Source organism: Mixophyes fleayi, chromosome 2 (genome assembly GCF_038048845.1).
Source record: "Mixophyes fleayi isolate aMixFle1 chromosome 2, aMixFle1.hap1, whole genome shotgun sequence".
Lineage (NCBI taxonomy): Eukaryota > Metazoa > Chordata > Amphibia > Anura > Limnodynastidae > Mixophyes > Mixophyes fleayi.
In genome coordinates this window covers 98,706,977-98,731,676 of record NC_134403.1, presented here as the reverse complement: position 1 = coordinate 98,731,676, position 24,700 = coordinate 98,706,977, and the positions used below count along the sequence as shown (strand labels likewise).

Sequence of the window (24,700 nt, the reverse complement as noted above, 5' to 3'; positions counted from 1 at the left end):
GGTGTTCTGTGGTATCTGGCACCAAGATGTTAGCAGATCTAATCCTGTAAATTGTGAGGTGGAGCCTCCATGGCTCGGACTTATTTTTTCAGCACATTCCACAGATGCTCGATCGGATTGAGATATTTGGAATATGGAGGCCAAGTGAACTCTTGTCATGTTCCTCAAACAATTCCTGAACAAATTTTGCAGTGTGGTAGGGCTCATTATCCTGCTGAAAGAAACCACTGCCATCATGGAATACAATTGCCTTGAAGGGGAGTACTTGGTCTGCAACATTGTTTAGGTAGACGATACATGTCAAAGTAATGCCAGGACCCAAGGTTTCCCAACATAACATTGCCCAGAGCATCACACTGCCACCGTCAGCTTGCCTTCTTCCCATAGTGCATCCTGGTGCCATCTCTTCCCCAGCTAAATGATGCACACTCACCTAGCCATCCACATGCTGTCGAAGAAAAGGTGATTAATCAGACTAGGCCACCTGCTTCCATTGTACCACAAACAACGGAGGCCTATACATGCAATGCCTCAGTTGTACAAGAAATCTGAAACTTCTTATGGCATTTACCTCTGGTGTTTTCAGGTAGAATGCATACACATATTATACTGTTTCTTTGAAACAAAACCTTTCTGAGAATCAATTTCTGTTTCTCAAACAAATCTGTCTCCGATACTTATAAGTCTCAAGGTATTATCAGTCCTCAGTCATGGTCGATTCCTCCATTGTTGGTTTACTCACAGAGGTAGATGTATTTCCACAAATTGTGTCCCACAGTCAGAGCTGCTTGTGCTGCTCTTCATCACTCACAATTCCACCCGTGTTGGAATCTCCGAAGAGTCAGGGATCGTGTACCCCACTTGAGGTTAAATCAAACCTTCTTGCTCTGGTCCGCGTGGGAAATCTTTCAAATGATTAGTGCTGATGTTATACCTCCATTCCATTCCAATAAAGAAAATATTTGTAGTATTTATTAAAATAATTTTTTTCTGATGCGTCTTCTGATGAAAGCCTCTTGATGTTTCCACTGATCACGTTGCACCTGTGCTGAAATCTCAGTCAGGTCTTGAATTCTACTGTGTAACCCACAAAATTCTGATATTCCTTTGGTATGTTAATCTTTCTGATATCCGAGTGGGATAATTTTCCAAGCTCTTATCACTGATAGTGCACCCAAACTCGATTGGAGATACCATCCATATGAAAAAAAATAATAAAAAAAAAATGTCCCAGTCGTCTAGCCATCACAATTTGGCCCTTGTCAAAGTGTCTCCAACCCTTACACTTGTCAATTTTCCAACACATCAACTTCAAGGACTGACTGTTCACTTGCTCCCTGATATATCCCATACCCAGACATGTGCCAGTGTAATGAGATAATCAATTTTAATCACTTCTCTTGTCGGTGGTCTTAATGTTGTGCCTGTCTCTCTCTCTCTCTCTCTGTGTGTGTGTGTGTATGTATATGTGTGTATATATGTATGTATGTATGTATGTATGTATGTATGGATAATCTCTCTTGTATGTCTGTCTGATTTCCCACTGCAAGCAAAGGGTCATATATCATTCTTCCCCGTAGGCTGTAGTGTGTGTTACTTGTTTTATGTTTCACTGTCACACTGTAAGTTTGTGAATATGTCCCTCTTATGCCGGACATTTCTTCATGGCAATGGCAGTAACGGATTGTTGGCTATGTAGATTCTTATGGGTATTGTAGAACGTTTTTATGGTTTTCCAACATAATAAGACAAACATGAGAGACTGGGTTAGCTACGCATAGATTATCATATGTTTTAATCACTCTTTCAGCAAGTGTGTAAAACATTCATTCATTTCCATCCGCCTCCAATGCTTTCGTTTAAAAAGTAGGTTACAGTATCTGGTACAATGAAACAGTTAGGATCCATAATTGTTATGTGCCTCCTTTCTACCTTACCCCACTAAAGGTGAGAATTGGTGTGTTCTGTGTTTGCTGATGCAGCTGTTACATGTATAGTGCCCTCTAATCATGACTGTACAGATTGCTGCTTCTCCTGAGGTCGTTATGTTTCTGATGGAGTGGAGCTGGAAGGATTGGGGCCTGCAGATTGAGTATAGATAAGGAGTGGGAACCAATCATTTGCTGGTAGTTACAATTATGGAGGAAACTGCAATTTACCGTATTTTAGGTTTGATCACATCTAATTACAGGCGGTGTCTGTTTGAACTCTAAATGGTGTAAAAGCTTGTTCTAAAAAGAGGGATGCATTAATGGACATTAGGAAACTGTAGGAAAATTCAATTAGCAAATTACATTTGCTGTGCACATCACATATACTCCAACCAGATTTAAAAGTCAGATGATGTCAAATTAAATTTAGCCACATATACATTACTTGCCTTGTGGACAAAGCTCCAGATTTGGGTGCGAGCGGAGAAACTTGGTGTTCCTCATAAATCTCCCTACAGATGAGACTACTTGGCAAGACTTTCCCTGCTCACTCTCTGAAGTTAGTGCCTCCCCATTTTGGTCCTATGCCAGCAATCCTTAGTATGCACGAGCCGGTCCTTTCTCATGCTGCTTCCATAAAGTACTTGGGCACTGCTCAGAGTTCCACATAAAGCTCCGAACTTGGGGCATATGTAAATGTGGGATCAAGCTATCCTTTTCTGGAATTCTTCCTCCCAGTCGGTCAATGTTTGCCTTGAGGTATGTAGTATGTAGTGGTATCTTCTTGATCAATGGCAGAGCGAAGTTTCTGCTCTGCAATTTGTACTACATCTCTATTGTACTGTTGCTTTTTATTATCCAAATATGTTTACTGAAATGTTGAGCGTCCTTTTAGGAGACTATCAGTCACTGTGCTCTTTATGCCTACTGTTTGCTCAAGTGTCTTTATTTGTGCAAATGAACAAGCCAGTCTGTATAAATTTGTAGAAAAAAGTTGTATGCCATTTTACTTTGTTTATATAGGAGCCCTATTTTGTATTTTTTGTATTTTTTTGGGTATTTTTTTTTTTTTTTTTTAGACCTGTTTTGAAAAGAATCGCATTCAACTAAATGTCCTACCCTCTCGTTTTTTCCTGAGCTGTAACAGCAGAACTTGAATTATATTTAATGAAATCTGGATGCCATATACATATACACTGCAGTTATGCTTCTTTTCCAATTTGAACTTAAGAGATCAACTTACTCTGGTTTGAAAAACTCCTTGATTTTGTGGAATTTAGATAATGCTTAAAAAGTGCTAGATTAACATGCTGTCAGATATTTGTAAAACCGATTGTAGTATGAGGAGGTAGAATAGTTTACTTTTTTTTTTTTTCCCAGTGCGATTTTAATAACTGTTAGAAAAGCATGCGTTGTCGGCAGGTTGGCTTATATAAGGCGATCATCCTCTACTAATACTACTTTTTTAAATCAATACTGTAATATTATTAAGCTGATAATGTTCTGCTATTGCTTTTAGTCTGCACAAATCTGATTAGTAAAATGCTACAACTGCATGGGAAAGACAGCCTCTTTGTGTTCTGAAAGAGGAGACATCAGTATAATGTAATTGTAATTCCAGAAAAAAGAGACATACCACTTCACTAACCTTTTCCTTACATATACATGAACTCTGGAACAATTTCCATGTATATACATTCTGTTGCCCAAATGTCAGGTCTGTGCTGTAACTCTTTGGAGTACTAGCGGCCGTGATATTGGAGTTCAAATTATATTGATCATGGTGCTTCTGTGCAAACTGTGCTGTTGTGCGTTTCACCCCCTCTCCTTATAAGCAGTTTTACAAAGTCAACCTACTTGTTTCTTTTACTCTGATCATGACCGGTGTGAAAACATTTTTCCCGTATATGGTGTGTTTTACACCATATTATTCCAGCAGAACTCTATATACTATTATTTAGTTTTAGTAAGAAGACTCCCATGTTTGGGCTCAGCGTGTGTTTGAATATTGATGTTGGGATAACTCCGCCACTTATTAGAAGGTAGCACATGCAGATGTATTTCATGCTTGTCTTCAGAGATATTACTGTAGGTTTTGCCCGTGGCGGTGAATGAGTGAGTCTAGCCATCTACATGTTAAAATACGTTTGGTATATTCGATAAATTGATTGGATGCATAAACGTAATATTTTTTTTTTTCTAGAATTGCAAGTTGGTTTTTACATATCTCCCCAACTTATATGTGCAAGGGTGCTCAGAGTCTTATCTATCCATCCTTGTAAAGTTCTGGGGAGATCACTTTTGAAATTGCTTAAAACAGGTGGATTTTAAAGATTATTGTTAAAAATGAATTTAAGATATCCGCCCAACATACTACCATTTGCTTAAAGCTGGAGCTAATTAGAAGGTAATGAAGTATGACAGGAAGTGCTTCCCAAATAAATAGCATTTTTAAAAATCCGACCTTCCAACATGCCTCCTTCTACCAGGTACAAAATGCTCTGCTCCCAAACTTCACGCTAAATTTACTATTGTATTTCCCAGTGCTGAATGACTTAATTGGAAGAGTTAGTGTGCTAGTTGTCTACCTGCAGTGCGTGCTGTCATTTTTGTAGGCTAACCCAATACTTTCGGTCAAGCTACAGAAGCTTCCTCCATTGTGTTGTAGACTGGTTTACTTTACCTAGCTGTTGTAAAAGTGTTTTTATTTAAACAGCTGTTTGATTTTCATATCTCTTTCAAGGAAGTGTCGTTCTCTGGAATTGTGTGCCGAACATTTTAGTTAAACCTAGATACTAAATTGAAGCAAAAAATATCCACTATCGTCCTTCAGCTTATTACAAACGGTGACCTCACTATGTTGTGATACGTACTCAGATTGTGCTTTTGATATTTCCCCTTGAACCCCTTGGATTTCAGCTGGTGCAGATAAACATCCAGACTTCTATTTAAGGAAGTAAATGGTAAAAGTCATGAAAAGCAACTAAAAATAGTAGCAGCTAAAACTTTCTTTTCAATCCAAATACAGATGAAACTTCCTTTTTGTATTTGCATGTCGATCTAACTACTGGAAGATAGATTAATATTCTAGTATGTAGCCTATATTGTTTCAGTAGTATGGTAAGATTTTTTTTTAGCTCTCCCCTCGTGAAATCCATGTATAACTCCTATATTTTTATAATTTATGCAGGGCTAATATTGTCAGGAATACATTGTAATGCATGAGACATTTTCTGAGACTGATGTGAATGACTTCATATTCTCTGTACAGCCCTGTGTAATATGATTGATTCTATATAAATACATTAATAGGATCCAGGTAGCCACTGTCCCTAAAAATTACTAATCGTCCCTAGTTCTTTTACAAACTAAAAAAAAATAATGGTTTATACATAAAGCTCTGGTATAAAGGTTGATTCTATAGGATTTACTACCGTGTCTGGGTGTCTGCACGTCCCCATTAAAATAATCTGTCTGAATGTCAAATGGGGGGAGGGGGGGGGGGAAATCGGTGATCTAAATTAATAATGATATATAATATCTCTTATTTATAAGGTGCCAAAAGAGTTCCGCAGCACCGTAAACAATACAAGGCAGTAGACCATACAGGGTATAATAGAACAGAACAATAAACAAGACTCCCGGAGCTCCAGGCATAGTAATTATAGTGAGGTTGGAGCACAAGAAATGGTAGAGACTGGAGGGAAGAGGACCCTGCTCGTAAGGGCTTATATCAGCAGGCACAAACGGAGTCAGTAGGGATCAAGCGCAGGAGGAACGAGAAGAGACTGGCAAGAGAGAGGTGAAGAGAACTACTATAGAGAGAGGTTTAGGTGGATGGCTGGTAGATTTGAGGAAGAGGTGAGTTCTAAGTGCCCATTTGAAGGAGCACAAATTAGGGGACAGTCAGATGGAACATGGGGAGTCATTCCCGTGGAGGGGGGGGCGACTCGGGGAAATACTTGGATTTGGGAATGTGAAGAAGGGATCAGGGTGGAGGAGAGGCGACATTTATTGACTGAGCGCGGTGGGAGTGTGAATGGAGAAGAGGTTGGAGATATAAGGTGCAGTTGAGTCGGAGAATGCCTCCCTAAATGGATGGGTTAAAGTCTAATGCATGGTATTTAAATAAACCCCCCCCCCCCTACCTCCATGATTTGCAGTCCTTTTTTTCTTTTTTTTTTTAATGGGTTCCGTCCCTGAGACTGTGTTTTGGAGCGCTAACATCATGATGTTTTGTTCTTGTTCGGGCAGCAATTATCAGTAGCAAGATAATTACATGAATATAATGGGCTTCTCTAATGTATGAAAGTATTTTTTTGCCAACTGTGAGAAGATTACGGAGTGGGCAGTATTTGCTTCTGTTAATACCACTGTTTGCTGCTTTGGACAGATCAAAGGAACTTTTTTTATAATTAACCAAGTTAGTGTCCAAGTGTTGTATATTTCAGTAGGCAGTGTTCCAGGTTGGAGTTCCGTGTGGATGGGCACTGATAGTTATAAATACATAAAATGGTATGGGTTTTTTGTATTAAAAATTGTCTGAGGTTAGAAAATCGAGCATTAAGTGGTGCAAATATTGCTTCATGTTCTGTTCCATCACCGGTTTTCAAAAGGTAATTTTATTTTTTTTTTCAATTTTTTTCCGCTTTTGCTGGGTGCTTATATAAGTTTAGTGGTAACTTGGCAGTTTATGCTTGCCCATTACGTTGCCAATTATGTTAATGTCATGAGTTCGATTACTGACCTGGTCCTTAGCTGTGTGGAGTTTGTATGTTCTCCCCGTGTTTGTTTCATCTGGGTGTTTGTTTCCACCCACCATCCATAAACATTGGTAGGTTAATTGTTTGTGTATGTGAGCTAGGGAATTTAGATTTTGCAAGCTCAAATGGGACAGGGACTAATGTGAGTGACAAGTATCCTCTGTACAGCGCTATGGAATTGGTGGCGATATATAAATAAATAATAGTGAAAATTTTGATCATATCTCCTGGATTTACAGAGCTATATGACTGTCGTCACACTAGTATATTCTGTTTTCATGTGATCTGCTCACACTTAAGGAAAGGATTGCCCCTGCCAAGCCCATTTTATATCCATATACTATTTTGAGACTGAAGATGTAATATTTAAGGACTTGTACATTGTCCTACTTGCTCTCTTACCTTTAAATAAAACACAATTTTTAAATGGCCAGTTACCAAAACACTACTGTAAAATGAGCGAACATTAAATCACACATCAAAATTGAATATTTTTTTTATTTTTTTTAATATCTGATGCGTATTACAATCACCAACTGGTCATCATAGATCTGTTTTAACTTTTCACAAAACTACAATTGGCAGTTGGCAAAAAGCTATAATGTCTTCATTGCTGGATTGTGTGTTCATTGGCTTTACTACTGCAGTGTTTGCTCTTGCTCCAGTGATAATGAGACATTTATTAATGTCGGACAGATTAATTGTTTGACTGCGGTTGCGGGATTATTTTTTTTACCTTGCATGCTTTATACCTTCAGCATTTAACAGCAGATACATCCATGTATTGCACCGTGCATCAAACTTGTGGACTGTTTATACATGCTTTGCCCATGACTCCTTTGCAATACTTGGGGAAACCCTCTCTGCACCCTTCCTCCCCCCCAAAAAATTACACTCACACTAACAATTTTGCGACTGATTGCTTTGTATAATACTAGATGGCCAATGTGCCTTATATCTTTTCCCTGTTGCCTGTCATTTTGGGGGTCATTTCTGCTCCTTTAAAATATTGATTCCTAGATTTGACTGTCTGAATTATTTTGGTACGACGTGGGTGTGGGGCATTTAAAACACACATGGACAGCTTGTGCTTTTGAATCTATCCGGCATCAGGCCTTGTTTAAGGTATGGAATGCATGGTACTCATTTACTTGGGACATGAACCTGTGTATGAAATCCATTTATTTTAAATAATATATTTATCTATTTCAGGGGGAACATTCAATATAGCATTTTCTTAGGTGAACTAGCAAATAGAACAATTATTCCTGGTGAACATACACTTTTAAAAACTAGTCTATTGAGGACATTCTTCGAGTCATTACAGTTTACTTGTCACTTTGACATAATGGAGGCAGCCGTTTTGTGAGCTAAGCCAATATTCACTATCCAATGACTAGGCCAGTGTTGGCTAACCTGTGACACTCCAGGTGTTGTGAAAGTACAAGTCCCAGCATGCTTTGCCAATATATAGTAGCTTATTGCTGGAAGGGTGTGCTGGGACTTGTAGTTTCACAACACCTGCAGTGTCACAGGTTAGCCAACACTGGACTAGGCACTAGTGAACTAAATATTTACATGGTGCTGGTTTTTACAACCTTGATAATCTGCATTCTTTTGGATAGTGGCTCAGGCTACACAATGGCAGCCTCCGTTATTTGTAGCTGATGAGTGTCCTACCTCTGTAGAGTGTGAAAAATGCCTCTGAAATTTCCTGTGCTTTAGTGTGCAAAACTCCTGTTAGAAGTGGGAAAATAAAACATGCCTTAGTCTAAAATCTTAAATATGACATTTATAATGTGGCACATGTAGCCGTGATCTACTCCTTTAAAAGTCATTAACTTTTTTTTTTTTTTATAAATCTTTTCTTTGTTCATGGGTAGAATGTGCTTTAAAACTGATGGATTCAAGCGAGCCTCTCTTGATTGCAAAAGCGCTCTAATCCTGGTGCCTGGCCCCATAGTCTGCACACAAAGATAGAAGTTGTGAAACAGTTTAGGGGTTAAGCTACATGGCCTATTTAAGCCAAGTAAATGTACTAAGGGTATATATTTTCTTTTGTTACACATGCACATAATTACAGTAGTGAAATACAGTAGATTTCCATGATGTCTGCAGATGTCTTAAATAAAGAAAGTTGGTGATGTGCCGTTTCGTGTTTCCTTCCAGCAGTCTTATTCTCATGGCTTATTTTTAGAATCAAGTTGTTCAGTACTTGCAAAATGGTTTAAATTAAAGTCTTTTTTACATGTTCTTTTTTTTTCGGGGTAAAGTATAAACTGTGCTTAACTTTGAATATACAGTAGGCAGAGTAATACAGAGAATCAGTCTTGGTTGGTCTCACCCCTGGAAAAGGGGATTTATCTTCCCCAAAACAGGTTCTGTAAAGTCCGTTTCTGTGTTTTCTCTCTGCCTTGTCAGCCATATCAAAGTCCACTAAATCTAAAATGAAATTTACTATAGATAAAAGAGCAAAGAATAACCTTCACGTCTTCTAACATGGCTCTCTTTTGACAAATGTAAATAAATGTGTAAACCTTGTCATATATTGAAGGTACTTTGACTATGGTTTTTCCATTTGTTGTGCAGCTAAATGCAAGCGATTGTACAAAGTTATCAACCATTTTCTGCTACAAGGGGCTAAGTTGCCATTGATGTGATTTCCTCTGTTATTGACTATTAAACTGCATATATAGCAGGTCTGCAATTTTGACACATTCCATTAGCTGGTCACCTTTATTTGTTACTTTGTGATTTAACGCGTCACATAAGAGCGATGGCACCTGTAAGCCCTCCATAATCTTCTGTGTTTACTGAGAAGCACGGTTTCCCCTTGGTGACAGGAAAGCCATATTTGGTTGCTCTCCCAGGTGACTGTAGTGCCTGTCCCTTTCTTAGGGGGGTACTGTAACCTCACCGGATACAGACGTCCTCATTTATCACACCGGGTTCTGAGATATCGTCCTGTTACCACACTACAGGACTCTGGTGGCATCACTGTACCCGCACCCTCCTGATGTAGAGACTGGAAAGGAGGTGGGATTAGCATGGTATCAACTGTATGATTTTGTTTTTTTATTTGTATTTTTTTTTTTATTTATTGGTCATTTTTAAATGGATGTGTAATAATATAAAGGACACAGATTAAAAAAAATGTTGAACTATATCATTTCTATGTATTATGCGTTTATATATTGGCCAAAACGAATATTTGTGTATTACAATTGAAAATGTGCCAAAACATTAAACTTTTAAGTTAAGGCGTTCTCTATAAAAGCAATATAACTTCAGTCTTCCCCTGTGTGTGTACAGTCTTATGGATGTTTCATAGTATCATTTTATGCTATAAAGTAGGACTTCTCGCTTACACTTTATTTTTTATCAATAAATCCTAACGTTCCAAGTGCTACAATTTACCCACATGTATTGCATTTAAATTACTGCTGTGAAACCTTGTTTGAGTTAAATATGTTCTGTTAAATACACTGGTGTATTTATAGCATTGTTTATGGCGGCAGTTATATAAACATTCCAATTCTGTAATCCTGTTTATTTTTAGCAGCTATTATGAAATAAAAGTAATAAAAACCTGCTCATTCCTTATCTTCCGACTGGAAGACCACGGACTTTCATCTTCTGCCGTAACAAGCTTTTCCACTAGTTTCCTTTTCTGTAAATATAACCAAGCTGTGACAATCTTTGGGAAAAAAAACATTCATGGCTGGCTGGGTGCTTGGACAGCTTCAAATGGCACAATGTTACATAGATGCAGACAACACTCCGATGTGTCGGGGGGGGCTGGCAGAATTGAGGCAATGTCAGTGACATGTGTTTTATCGCTCAGCCCTAACACACCACACTTTGTCGTTAATTTAGTTTGATCTGAAGGAAATTAATTGTACTAGTTTTCCTTACAGTTTCTCTCATTGTCAATTTGGCAGGCTACCACAGACTTGGGAAGGGTGGTTGCCTAGAAACAGGTTGCAAGCTGTAAATGTTAATTCTGCTTTTTTTTAACCCCTTGAGTTCCCCAATGTAGAACATTCTCAAAATTCTGTATTCAGTTTTATTTTTAAACAATGTTTGCATGGTTGGTGTTTCAGTTAATATGGATGAATGTTGTACCATTTAAATTAACTGGAGTGTCCTGTTAATTTGCTACTACACACAATAGACTGGCTATTTACAAAACCTCCTTTTGCTGCCACCACTGAAATAATGAAGTGGTTGTTTGTTGTTTTTTTTTTCATTTTTTTTGGTTTTTTTTTAAAGGTATTTTTATGGTTTTTGTAAAACACATTAATTACAGAATTCCGTTCAAGGTAGTGGTCTTCCATTCATAAGTCACAATCACTCCTCACTAATTGGTTATGCAGTTTAATATCAGAAATCTTAACAGTATTGGGAATTAACCATGGTCTAAAGATCTTCAGAAATGTGGAAGGGCAATCTGTGTGTAGAAGCTCATATGGACAGACCCTAATTATGTCTGTCAATCGGCTTGTAAGCCAAGGTAGTTTTTTAATAATGTATATCCTTTTAATTACTATTCTTTTTAAGTATGATTGTATTTAGAGAACAAATGGAAATTTAGAGACCTGTATAAAAAAAAAATGGCATATTTTAAATGGTTTATTAGTAGGCAAGCAGTTGTTGACATTATAACACGTATGGAGTCCAAGCCGATAAGTTCGGTCCGAAACAGTCTGGTCAGTGGAAAGTCAATGATTTGTAGCGGAGTCCAAGGCTTATACAATGTTTGAAATGTATATGTATATGTCGTTAGTCCTAAAATATACATCTACATACATGTTTGTATTAGGACCAACTGCATGTACATGCTAGCGCTAGACATCACTGTATAGCCACACATGAATCTCGGACATATATGCTTTTGTGGATTTAGCACTTGTGGGTTCCTACTGATAAGGGATAGACCCACCATAACAATAATAGGAAGACAACTTTACTGCTCCAAGGCAATTAGGGGCTATTCAGATTATTACTTATTGCCTTGTTACGATCCAACTTAAAGAGCTCACAATCTATAATACCGTTGAGCATATACAGTTAACCACTGATAATCACAAGCAAGCCCTATTGTTATGGTTATGCATAGCCATTCAATGTGTGTTTCTGTGTAACACGTTTACCTGTTAGAGGCGCTGTCTGGTTACTAGAAATAGATATGTATGAGAGACGCTACATCCACAAGAGTAAGATAAATGATTTCAAAGACGTTGAACAGTATATATTTTATGTTGCAATTTTGTATTTGTCATTTGAAAATGTTCAAAATGAAGAATTGTATAACACATTAAATCATTTCAAACAAGAGTTAAGATGTCAAGAAGGCTACTAGGAGCATAGAGGAGGTGCCATACATTCTTTATCGGTTTGGACAATCAGACTTGTCACTGCGTTGGTTTCAGATTTGCTTCCCTTCGATACATAGTTCCTAACACTTGTAAGCCAGTACCCACAAAAACTTCTAACCACTGTTGAGCGCATAGAGGAAATCTGCATCTGATGGGTGTTCTGCTGTACTGAGCGATCACCACATTCTGCAGTTTGATTTATGCTATTTTAATCCTGGATGTATGTAAATTACTTGATAATAAGTTGGATCCTATTACCCAAAGCTATAGCGCAATTACTCTTGAAATACAGGCTTATCCACATGCACAAAAGTACATAGGGGAGACAAATGGTGAAGCAGCCATTCAAAGCAAGAATCCCAGTGTGAGTATTCTTTCCTCAATAAGTGCACAAGCTGCAGAATCCTTTTATGTAGTCAAGTGTGAACAAATGGCATCATTTTCTGGTTTTTCAAGTTATACACTCTACAGTTATTACCATAAGACATAGAGTTGGAAGGAAATATGAGGAACTGGACTGTTCTGTTACTTGAATAGGACTCTGGTATTATTCTACCAAGTATCAGTCTTTTCATTGAAAAGGGCTGTTTCTCCACTTTTTTTTTTTTTGTTATTTCTTTTCCTTTTTCCATTTCCTATTTTTTTTCCTCTCAATTGGGACATTGCCATCTGTTGTTTCTGTTTATGCAGACATGACAAATGGACACAATTGCTACCTGTAAAACACATGTGCAAGGTGTAGCTTTTCAAAGCTTTCTGCACTGCTGCATTATTGTGGAGCCTGACATTCCAGCTTTTAAGCAGCTCCTGTGCATTTTGCATGAAGAACGTAAGGGAAGGTTAGAGTGCAGATTACTTCAGTACCTTTCAGAAGTAGTTAGAAATAATTAGATTTCTAGCAAGTAATTCTCCTTGCCTTTAGAATTGAACATACCTATGGTGAATAGTAGGTATTTACAATATTAAAATCACTCATTAAACAAGCTAGAACAGAGAAAATGTTTTGTGTTGCTGTGTGTACAACAATGAGCATGGATACAAGAAAGAAAGGCAGAGTATTAGTAACCAAGCAAGGACAATCTTAAGGCTGCAGATCTGAGAACTTGATGTTCCTATTGCCACCGTACTTAGTTTAAGACCCACGGCACTGTAGTCACCTTACCTAGAAAGAGAAAACTTTGTCAAAGATTGCAGGGCAGGATTATTGGAATGGTAGAGAAAGCACCTCGATCAACTGCCAAACACATTCAAGCTGACCTTCAGACATAAGGCACAACAGTTTCAACTTGCACCATCCATAACCAGCTCAATGACTGAGTGCCCAGGAGGGCCTCACTGCTGAGAGAGAGACCCAAGAAGCCTGATTGGAATTTTCCAAAACATTCCCGGACAAGCCGAATTCCATCTGGGAGAATGTCCTGTGGAGAAGTTAGAACAGTTCAGCGTTACGTACCAAAATTCTCTAAAGTGGCCATCAATGAGCCCAGAGGGTATATTTACTAAACTGCAGGTTTGAAAAAGGGGAGATGTTGTCCATAGCAACCAGATTCTAGCTGTCATTTTGTAGCATGTACTAAATAAAAGCTAGAATTTGGTTGCTATAGGCAACATCTCCACTCTTTTTGTCTGTTTTAAGTCTTCTTTTCAAGCTTTGGTCAAAAGACAATGCAGAACATGTTCGTGAATAAAATTGGTTCTTCAGTATAGCTATTCAAGAGGGTTAAATACAGCAAAGCTAATTTTCTAACAAAATTTGTAAAGGAGAAAAGGATAGGAGACGAACCAGGAAAAAAGGTGAAGAAATGGTACAAAAGGGGAAGGTGGTTGGGGGGATTGCAGAGATTGGGAGTGCCATGGGTCTGTGTTTACATGTTGCCTGGAACGGGAGAGACGTAAAGTCTATACCATGGGGTCCACGTCTTGTGAAATTTGTGGAGGGTGTTGTTAAGGAGGGCTGTGATATAATGCATGGATGAAATGTGCCAAAACCTATTTATCAACTCAGGTTTGGTAGGAGATAGCCAGAGCTTGGAAAAAGACTATCTGTAGTTTACAGACTTGACTAACCTATAGTATCAAACAGTATGTCGGTTTCCTTTTAGATGGGGTGGCTTCGTTAAGCAAAAATATAGCGGGGTCCCTAGGAAGATGAACAGCTGTGACTTGGTGGTGAAGGGTCAGTGCAGTATCCTCGAAGGAGTGAATAATGTGACCGTCCCACCAGATGTGCAAGTAAGTGACCTTTCCGCCACAGCCTCGCCAGCACTTGTCAGACATGGTTGGGAAAATATGGTGGATCTTGTTTGGAACTAGTACCGTCTCGAATACACTTTATAAGCTGTTTCCCTTAACACTCACATTGATAGATGCCTTAGCCACACGTTTCTGAAGTGCTGACCATCCCTCGCCATCCAAGGCCATTCCAAGGTCTCCCTCCCATGCCTCCTTGTGGGGGTCCAAAGGGGGGTAAGTACAGCAAGAGGAGAGGGTGGTAAAGCATTGAGCGTCATTAATATGTTCCCTCCATGGCCCACCAAGTAAATACAAAGGATAATAGTTGCCTGAGTTTTTTAGTACGCGTTTGGAAATAAATAAACCTACGGATCTGTAGAGATTTGGAGAGGCCGTGTCTCGCTGAGAGGTCAGCAAACTTCGGGGGCCAAATTCACCCATATTGTGGAGGAACCGATCTCTTTTCTGGATTTCCAGGGTACAATCATGGAATCTACATTACTTGAGAGAACTGGATTTTTCCATATTGGACATCTCCACTTTTTCATACTGGCAGTTTAGTATATCTAGTCCCAGATCTAAATTCTATAAACACCTGTGGTGAAATCTGACACTGTTACTGTAGTGTCCCTTAATCTTATCAGTTCCTCTTCAGATCTTCTTTTGAATGGTTCAAACTTAAGATCTTCCCAACGTACCTAGGTATTAGGCGCCTGAGTAAAATCATTATCCACAGGCTCCTCTGATGCGCCCTATAGTCATGGACATTAGCTCTTGTCCACCTTAATTGCTGGGTTGGAGACCTCTTCAGACTTTGACTCCTGTAACCAAGGAAAAGCTGTGGCACCCAAGAGGTGGAAAGTTCAGACTATAGAGTCTGCCCCATAGATCATTTGAGGTTCCAAATGAGGTAAACCTGTTAGAGGGACCTAGTCATTCGTAGCCTGTTTTAATATAGTAAATATATATCTATTATTAAAGAGCTGCTCATCTTTTGATTGCTGTAACAGGTCCAAAAGATCTTGGAAGAGATCTAGTTGAATTTGCCTTGCGCAGAGTGGCAGGATCAGCCCATATATGGCCGGCTTAACCATTACCTACTCCTGTTTAATGAAGTAGGCATTTATACTTAATAGGTCATTCAATTAATTTATCCCATAGGCAAACCGAGGGGGAGGGGGGTTCTTAGTGCCTGGAAACCCCCCTCCAAGCCTGGGGTACTGTATAATTGAGGTGGCTGGACCCTGCTCCCGCTTCACACGGCTCTGCTTGGAAAGGGAGAGCTGCGTGCACCTAACAGTAGTACACGCAGCATTGCCCATGTATATTATGGGGATAGGAAGAGTTTGAGAGCAGCCAAACACTGTCTAAAATTATAGCTACGCCCCCATGCATGCTGGTCATACCCACTGGCGGCGTGGTGTGGAAACCCCCCTCTACAAATCCTGCGTTTGCCCCTGCATCCCTTTTTTATACAAAGGTAAATTGGGCAGATTGTCTATATTTTGTCACACAGATATTACCTAAAAATGTAGGTGTGAGGAGGTTTGTTTTGTCTGTTCCTCTGACTGTCAAAGACAGACTGGACAGGATTCATCTACTACTGATGATGTGTCTACCATTGTGGAGCAGTGGTAAAATCACAGAGGTCCTTGGATATGGTACCACAAGGTGGTGGTAGGCTTTGCCAAAGCGTGGCTGGTTTGTAGTTAAATGTCCTTCTGAAGTAACTTCAAGCTTTCTGTGTTTTTGTTGTTGTTGTGGTTTTTTTTTTTTTTTTTTAAAGTGCAGTAGTTGTATCTGAGAATAGAATTGTACATCGTCTGAAATTGATCCATGCCCAGAAGAAAGAATCTTGCAAACCTGGAAGTGTTTTGTAGACTTAAGGGCAAAAGCTTTTATTATCCATAAATAAATAATATATAGATGGATATAATAAGATAAAACATAAATCTAACTTTGTCAAGCACTTTATGTAAAATATTGTGTACAGGATATAACACAACTGGTGTTCTTTCTCTTACAAAAAGACGCTGCAGATCCTGTATTGCTCTTACATGGTTTTGGATAAAGCACTTTAATATACAACTGCTGTTTATTTGTGTGGATCCTGGCACCAAACACTTAAGGGTAAAATAAACAGAGGCTTTTGTTATACCCAGTCTGCATGGGCCCTTTAGGTAAAGCAGCTATTTATAGCCATAAATTCCAGTTGCATTGGAATGGAAAGGGGTTCAGGAAAGGATATGATCTAGCAGAGAAAGCTGCACTGTTCATCTCTGTTACACTGAATGCCGGAGGGCTCTTTCCTGTCATTACACCAGAACAGGGCTTTCTTAACCCCTGCCGTTCCTGCCATCTCTTCACAGCCGTCATTTCTGCTGGAATAGGTGCATGTGATTGACTATTGGGTCAAAAAGACTAAAATGTGATTGTGTAAAACAAGACCCCTCTAAATGTACAATGGTGAAACAAAGCTTTTGTGTTACGAGTTTTTTGTTACCAAGTACAATTTCATCTATAGTTGTCATTGTATTCAGTTTTAGAGCATATGTGGTGTGTTTGTATATGTATAGATTAGATCTCTCGATATAGATATAGATATATAGATATATATAGATATATATAGATATATATATATATATATATATATATATATATATATATATATATATATATATATATATAATCTCTATCTCTACAGGAGTTTATACAAATATCTGTAATGGGTGAGCCCTGATATTGTTATTTCAGTGCTAATTAAGAAAGTGTGTTTCTTAAGGAATAATGTACCCCCGCTGTAAATTATAGTTATTACAAGTAGCTTTGCATTTACATAGGCCATGGCAATCCAAACGGCCTGTGTCCTCTTGTCATATGTTCCTGCAGCTCCTCTATGACTTATAATTGCATTACAATTTATTCATGTTGGTCTTACGGACTGTGTAAGCTCCAATTTAGCAGGGACTGATGTGAGTGAGTTCTCTGTAAAGCACTAAGGAATTAGTAGTGCTATATATATAAATAATTAATAAATAAAAATAAAATGGTAGTCTGTTTAACTTCTGACAGCTGCAAATAAGACTCTTCTCTACCAGGCTGTCACATCACACAGGTATATTTTGAAAATCATCCAGGTGTTAAGTCGTAATTGTATTTATGTGTGTATGTATGTGTATTTATTTTCTAATTTAAGGTCACATGCACCTCTTTCTATTTATTTGTCACCAAAAGGGCATATGTAGCAAAGCAAAGTTCTAATTATAGGGTTGTGCTTTAATTTAAAGTGTGAAAATAACAGGTTGTCTTGAAATGTTTAACACTGTTTTCTGACCCAATATAAGTTGTGAAATCTTACTTTAAATTTGGAAGCTTCACCAGCCAGCTTGTGTTGTTGCTGCCTTGCAAAGTGGCTCTGATGATATGAAGGTAGAGGGCTTTATTACATTACTAACGTGTGCTATGAATAAACACATGTTTTGGAGTTGGTTATTGATGACCTGTAGAGGTTGTAGTAATGTACAAGCGGCTGGAATAAGTCAAGGGTCATCTAACACACCAGATATGTAGTGTTCAGTAACAGCACTTGTTGCTGATATTATCATTAGTTTGCTGTTATTTGGTTACTTCATGGATTTTTGTCTGATATACTGAGCAAACCTTTTAATGTTTATTAAATTTCTCACTGGTTTGTAAAAGTGCTTCACAGAATAAAATCAGGTTATGCATTCTCTACAAATTAAACCATACTTGCCAACTCTGCCTGAATGTCAGGGAGACTCCCTGAAATAGGGGTGATCTCCCTCACTCCCTGAAGAGTCTGACATTCTCCCTGATGCTGAGCCAGTACAAGACGGGGTTGGCTTCGTCATCTGTGGCATGATGACACAGTTCAGAAATTGTGTCCTATGTCCATGCATTGATGCCTATGGAGGTGGCCATTTTCATGGAGACCAAGATTTAATCAAAGACTGAAAGGTAGGACAACATAGTATTAGTAATGGAGACAGAAATGTAAAAGACACTTCAGTCTCTAGAGATTCATTAGCTGCTTTTCTTTCACGCATAGTTGCCTACTCTCCCGAAATGTCCGGGAGACTCCTGCATTTCTGGGAGACCTCCTGGGAGAGAATGGCAACCTCCTGGTTCTCGCACCCCCGATAGATAAGTGGCGGGGGGCTTAATGATGAAAATATTGCGTCATCTTAGCCCCGCCCCCTGCTGTAATTGTCCAAAATTTTGACAAAATTATGCAATTCGTCAAGCCCCATCCTCTCCCTCTTGATCTCCCTGAAGCCAACAAGGAAAAGTTGGCAAGTATGAATTAAACTCATTGGATTTTTGAATTGTGGGTGATCAGTCTGTGAGTTGCACACTTTGACTGTATCGGGTACTAACTTTAACATTGCACTTTTATTTGTTTTTTCTGTGTGTGTGTGTTTTGTTTTTGTTTTTATTATTTTATTTTTTTTATTTTGTTAAAAAATACAAAGAAATACTGTGCATCTTGATATGGCACATTTTACATAATCAAATAATCCTTTGATATAAAATAGGGAGACCTAAATAGACTTTTGGAATAACAGATAATTCTGATTATCTTGCTAGGTTATAAAAAAATAAATTAAATCTTTGAGCAGATCATTGTTTTTTTGTGCAGATTGAAGTTCATGCTTTTCTCTGACACTAATATGTGCTCTTACATTTAGGGGCAGAACAGTCATTTTATTTCACATCTATGGATGCAACTTTTATTTAATTTTTTTTTTAAAAGAGTGTTGGCATGTGCTGTTGATTACACTGTTTAGCGAGTAATTCTCTTGGCTATTCTGTGCTTGGGGTGATTATTTATATTCCTTTCTAGCTCTTTTTAATGAATGTTACAGCTTTATGTGGTGCGGAAAAACAATGTGTAAGTAAATTGCACATATGCCACAAATGTCGAAAGACAATGGTATTTAAACTTATATGGTGTTCATGTAATTGTTGTGTCTATCACAATGTGTATCAATCGGAACTTTCTGTGCACCAAAATTCAGATTGCAGTTGTTTTGGTGTGTAATATTTTGTATTGTTTACTAGAGTGAGGTCTTCAGCTTTCCCTGGAGTAGACTCCTTATAAATGCATACTCACTGTCTCATGTTACAGCAGGTCACATTGCAACCTTGGCTCCTTGCTTCCTATGACTGCTGTGACTTCAGCTGTAAAGTGGGGATGTTTTATCATCCTGTCATATCCCTGCATTGCTGGCAGACCTCCAGCAATGGAGGATCTGCTTCTAAAAATAGCCCTCGCTGGAGTTTGTTTCCCCCACCGGGATATGACAGCATCAGCTAGGTCATGCCAAGCTGTCACTCTTGAAATGTTTTTATGCATTGTCCTAATTAGAGAGAGGGACTATGAGGAGCCCCACTGATAAATAGCAGGGTGGCACAGTGTGAAAGTTCCCTGATTTTATTTTATGGAGTCCTTGGTGAATGTTTTCATTATGTTTTTTGAAAACTCAGAAGCAATTAAAATAGAAATCCTAATGATGCTAATTATATATCCAGTCTTGTACTAGAAATAGCACTGCTACAATCATCATCATGAATGGTTTACGATGAAGTATGTGCACTAATGATATGGACTACTTGTAGCTCACATACGTTGGTTTTCCATGAAAGATCCACAAGTGCTCCAAAGGAAAATTATAGATATCTCTGCTGAAAGTACCTAAGAGGAAAACATGGCGAACTGTGTCTACAATTACATATGCAATCTCTGTTTTTGCTTCCAGTAGAACATCGCTTTTGCATTACATGTTGTTGTTTTGTTATGGAATGTCCGTCATCAGATGTTCGGCGGTATTCAGTATGTTCCACATCTGGACACTCAAAGCTCTTTACATAACTGCATAGTTACTACATTTTGCCAGACAGTAGAACAGTTATGTGCTAGTTATTTGATGCAGCAGCTTGAGCTTATAAGCCCTGCGCAAAATGTTTCATAAACACGTTTTGATTTTAATTTGTTAAACTAAGCGTAGTATTTCTTTTATTACTTTTATTTACTCTCTGCTAAGTATGTGGCCATGCATTGTATTTTTTTTATATTTTTTCCCCCCATCTTTTTTTCTCATGACTGTGTATTGTAATACATGATAGAGATATAGATATATATATATATAGATATATATATATATATATATGACTATCTGCCAGATTTTATTTTTTATACTGTTAAGCAACATTTTTTTGTATTTCTTTCTGCATGAAACTTCAAAATGGGTTGTGTAATTTACTAGTGTTTTATAGCTGGGAAATAGTTTAAAAATTGCCTTAGTGATCACCTCCCTCTTTCAGCATAGGTTTATTATGTATATAATATTAGCTGCTGATTGTTGCCTTGTTTTAATCCTTTTACCACGACAACAGACATTTTATTGAAGGGGTTTCTCCTATAAATGTCTGACCATCAACCAAATATGTACTTGTTTTTATAGCCAACTGGTTGTAAGTTGGCATTTTTTTTTTTTTATCTTTATTTCTACTGGGAGTGCTCTTCCTATTTTCCTTAATAAATTGTTTATGAAAAAGGTTTTGTAAATTAGAGAATGAGATGTTATGACTTGGAAAAGATTGCATTCTGTTGTGGATTATATGTGTGCCTTTTTTTTTTTCGATAATGGGCATTTGTTGTTAATTCTAGGATTATAAATGAATTTGACCTTCTGAAATGCTGGATGAAGTGTGACAAAAGGCACGTTGCTTTATTTAGTATCCTATCCCTGAATCTAAAAATAAACGTAATTGAAAACATCTGCTTTCTTTTTATTTAATTTATTTTTGTGGTTTGTTTTTCCAGTTTTAAACAGCTACATTATGTAGTAATAACGGTTTGTGCTTCAAAATACCTTCCAAATGCAAAGACAACCTCCTGGGTAGACATTGTTTGTTAGTTTTTTTTTTTTGTTTGTTAAAATATTGAAGCGCTCTTTAATATCTGATTTTCGTCTGTGCAATGCCTAATCCTTTATTATTGCATGAACAATATGGTGCAGTAGCAAGTTTTTGGAGAACACCAAAATACTAATTGGTTTTTCTGTTTTTTACAGATCTCATGCTCTATTGCAGGAATAGTGTATGAAGAGTTTTTTTTTTTTTTTTTTTTTGGCTGATCATTTGAGTGTAGAAACATTGTTTAACTTAGAGGAGTCAAGATAGGCTTCTTCATGAACCTTATCTTAAACATCAAATAAGCAAAAAAAAAAAGAATAATGTTATGGCCACCAGTGCTGCATAAACTCATAGAACAGGTTGAAGAGGTCTTCACCTATAGCAGCCGCCTTTCCCGTAGAGACTGGTTGTGCTCACAGGTACTCAGATGCCCCCAGGTCTTATGCTCAGAGTAGTACGAGTTTATGCTTACACGGTAGCGCACAGGTATAGGAGTTTGCACACAGAGTAGCGGCAGGCCAGACGTCAGCGGACTTGGCAGGGCACCAGAGGATATGTCAGGTATAGGCAGAAAGGTCAGGGTCACAGGCCCAGATTCGGGATCCAGGGACAGGCGTAAGATCAGGGTCACTAGCAGAGGTTCAGAGTCCAGGAACAGGCAAAGGACATACACGGGTAATCAATCTCGGGTTAAACATCAAACACAGGAACAAAATAGCAGGCAGCAGTATTGGAACAGGACGCTATAACCGGCAGTGAGGCTCAGACCTCACCTCACTGCCTTAAGTAGTAATAGGGACCAATCAGGACTAGGTCTTAGAGTAGTCACAGGTTTTGCCTAATGGCAGGAGTGCAAATGGCCAATAGGAATGCAGTGTTCCACTGCGTAGTATCTACTAATGTGCCCAAAACAGCTGATAATAGATAGCCATGATTGGCTAAACTGACTATAACATGCGCGCGTGCGTCTGGCTGTTAATCAGCTGGCCGGGCGCGGCGGCAGAGGATCCCGAGCGTCCCGACTGTTGCCCAGACAACCGGGACGCCGAAACTGGAAGTGACGTCCCGGTCGCCATAGCGACGGCCGGGACACCAGCAGGAAGGTAAAGAGAGTCTCGTCGGTGCCCGCGGCCGCCACGACTACTAACAAATACAAATGAATGCACAGATAACACATTTTATTCTTGATGACATTTAATTTATGTGTGTGTGTATATTTATTAAGCACTTAAATAACTTTTATCGTAGCTTTTCCTATTCAGCCCTTGGTGGCCTTCATGACTGTGGAACTTCTGAGTTCTTCAAAGTCCATTACCCCTTTTTGTTTAAATCTCTCTCACGAGGAAAACTACTATCTGAAAATTAAAAAAAAAAATAACATGATATAATGTATCCTGGAATGCTTGGGAAAAACATTTCTGGATAAGCTGTTTTTTCCCCTATAATTTTGAGCACCATGCGTAAACTAAGATAAATTCTATTCAAAAGCTTCATATCTTTCTCAACACTGTCATTGAGGTTCTCCCTTTGCAGTAAGGTAGTCATGCTCTTTACAGTGACTAGAGAAAGAGATTCGATGATCATGTCTCTGTGTATAAAGTTCTTACTGGAGGGTTGAACTTGATGGACCAACCATAAGTGTTCTATCAGAGTTTCTTACAAACTTCAGATAAACCTGTGGCCTGCATATCATACATGTTCAATATCCTTTACTGAGCTTTCAATGTATGGTTTCAGACTATATGCCAACATTGGTGTGGGATGAAGAGAGGCATAGACTATTTTTAGGAGAAGCCACGTGGCTTTATCACTTTCCCTACAGTGTACATGGACTTGGAAATTTCTTAGTTATCTGTGGTATGGTCCCTGCAAGGTGTTGACCAAGTGTGGTATTATGGCTAATGACCACCTCTCGGCTAAATCCAGTGATCACTTCTCTCTTTTCATACTTCCGGACCTCTATGCTGCCTTTGACACTGGACTGCCTTCTCCTCCTGTTGCAGACCCTTTTTCCCCTCGTCCTCTGTGGCTCTGTCCTCGCATGGTTCATCTCTTATCTTGCAAACCGCCTTTTCCCAGTATCCACTCCTGACTCTTCTTTACCCACCTCTGCCCTTCCGTTTGGAGTCCATCAGGGCTCTGTTCTTGGCCCTCTGCTCTTTTCACTGTATACCATCTCTGTGGGTGATCTCATCTCCTCCCTTGGTCTCCAGTATCACCTTTACGCTGGTGACTACATTTGTTCTCCTGCAATTTCCTCCTCCCTCCTCTCATGTGTCTGATTGCCTTTCCGACATCTCCTCCTCTTGGATGTCCTCACGCTTGCTAAAACTGAGCTTATTCTTTTCCCTGCCTGGGTGTATCCCTCGATTCCTCCCACTCCTTTGCCCGTACATTCAATCTCTTGCCCAATCCTGTCTCTTCCAACTACTTAACATCGCCCGCACCTGGCCCGTCCTATCTCAAGATGCCGCCAAAACCATTGTCCACGCACTCATCATTTCCACTCTGCCTTGCCTTGCACTGGCTCCTTTCCCCCTAAATCATCCTTTTTCAAACTCCTTCCACTCGCCTACAAGGACCTATCCCACTCCACTGCCCCATACATCTCCCACCTCCTCTCTATTTACACTCTCGTCTGTTCCCTGTGATTGGCCAATGACCATCGCCTCTCCTCCACTCTGATCCCACGCCAGAATTCAAGATTCCTCCCGGGCTGCCCCCCTCCACTGGAATGACCTCCCTTGCTCTATCAGTCTGTCTCCTATTAGGTGCACCTTCAAACGAACACTTAAAAATCATCTGTTCCTTAAAGCCTACCAACTATCCACCTAACTATCTCCTTGCTTGTTCTCCTCACCTCTGTTTTCCCTGTATGCGCTACTCTGGCACCTGTTCCCCCTCCATTGACTCCCTCTTGTGCCTGCGGTCTGTTTACCCTCCCTTTAGTATGTAAGCTCTTATGAGCAGGGCCCTCTTGCCTCCTGTCCTTACAGCTTTTCTCCTCCTCCAATTTCAGTGTACTTCCTATGCTTTGAGCCCTTAGAGTCTTGGTTTATTTGTTCACTGTTTTGTTCTGTTTTACCATGTATGGTCAACTGTCTGTATTATGTACGGGTCTTCGGATACCTTGTGTCGCCTTATAAATAAAGGATAATGAATGCATATGGTGTTTATATGAAGTGGCACCTTCCATGTATAGAGGGTGCCAGCTGCTTGATAATGTACAACCCAGTCAGTGCTTGGTTATGTCACTGCTACAGCAGTACCTGCCATTTAAATGTTTTGTTACACAGAGTGGTATGATCTTGGTACGTAGCAGCTGCTGGCTTTTCGTTAAGCCTGTCATGTCCCATCACTATATGCTGTGGGCATATAGCCATCAAGTTCTGTTTCTGGTGGATTGGATCACCAGTGACATGTTGCCGAATCCATCATCTGCCATTTAGCCTTGAGA

At 39.0% G+C, this 24,700-nt stretch overlaps 1 protein-coding gene across 5 annotated transcripts in view; it reads left to right on the top strand.

The window, feature by feature from the left end:
- The window catches only part of DGKH (diacylglycerol kinase eta), a 157,285-nt gene that overhangs the window by 32,211 nt on the left and 100,374 nt on the right, over window positions 1–24,700 (top strand). Inside the window, exon 1 of one of the 5 annotated variants that reach the window (XM_075199769.1) lies at window positions 1,975–2,690. The exons of the other annotated variants lie outside the window; for them this stretch is intronic. Within the exon in view, the coding sequence (XP_075055870.1) occupies window positions 2,628–2,690 (63 nt within the window). The 5' untranslated portion in view covers window positions 1,975–2,627. Of the gene's footprint in view, window positions 1–1,974; window positions 2,691–24,700 lie in introns of those variants that run through there. 5 annotated transcript variants of the gene reach the window in all.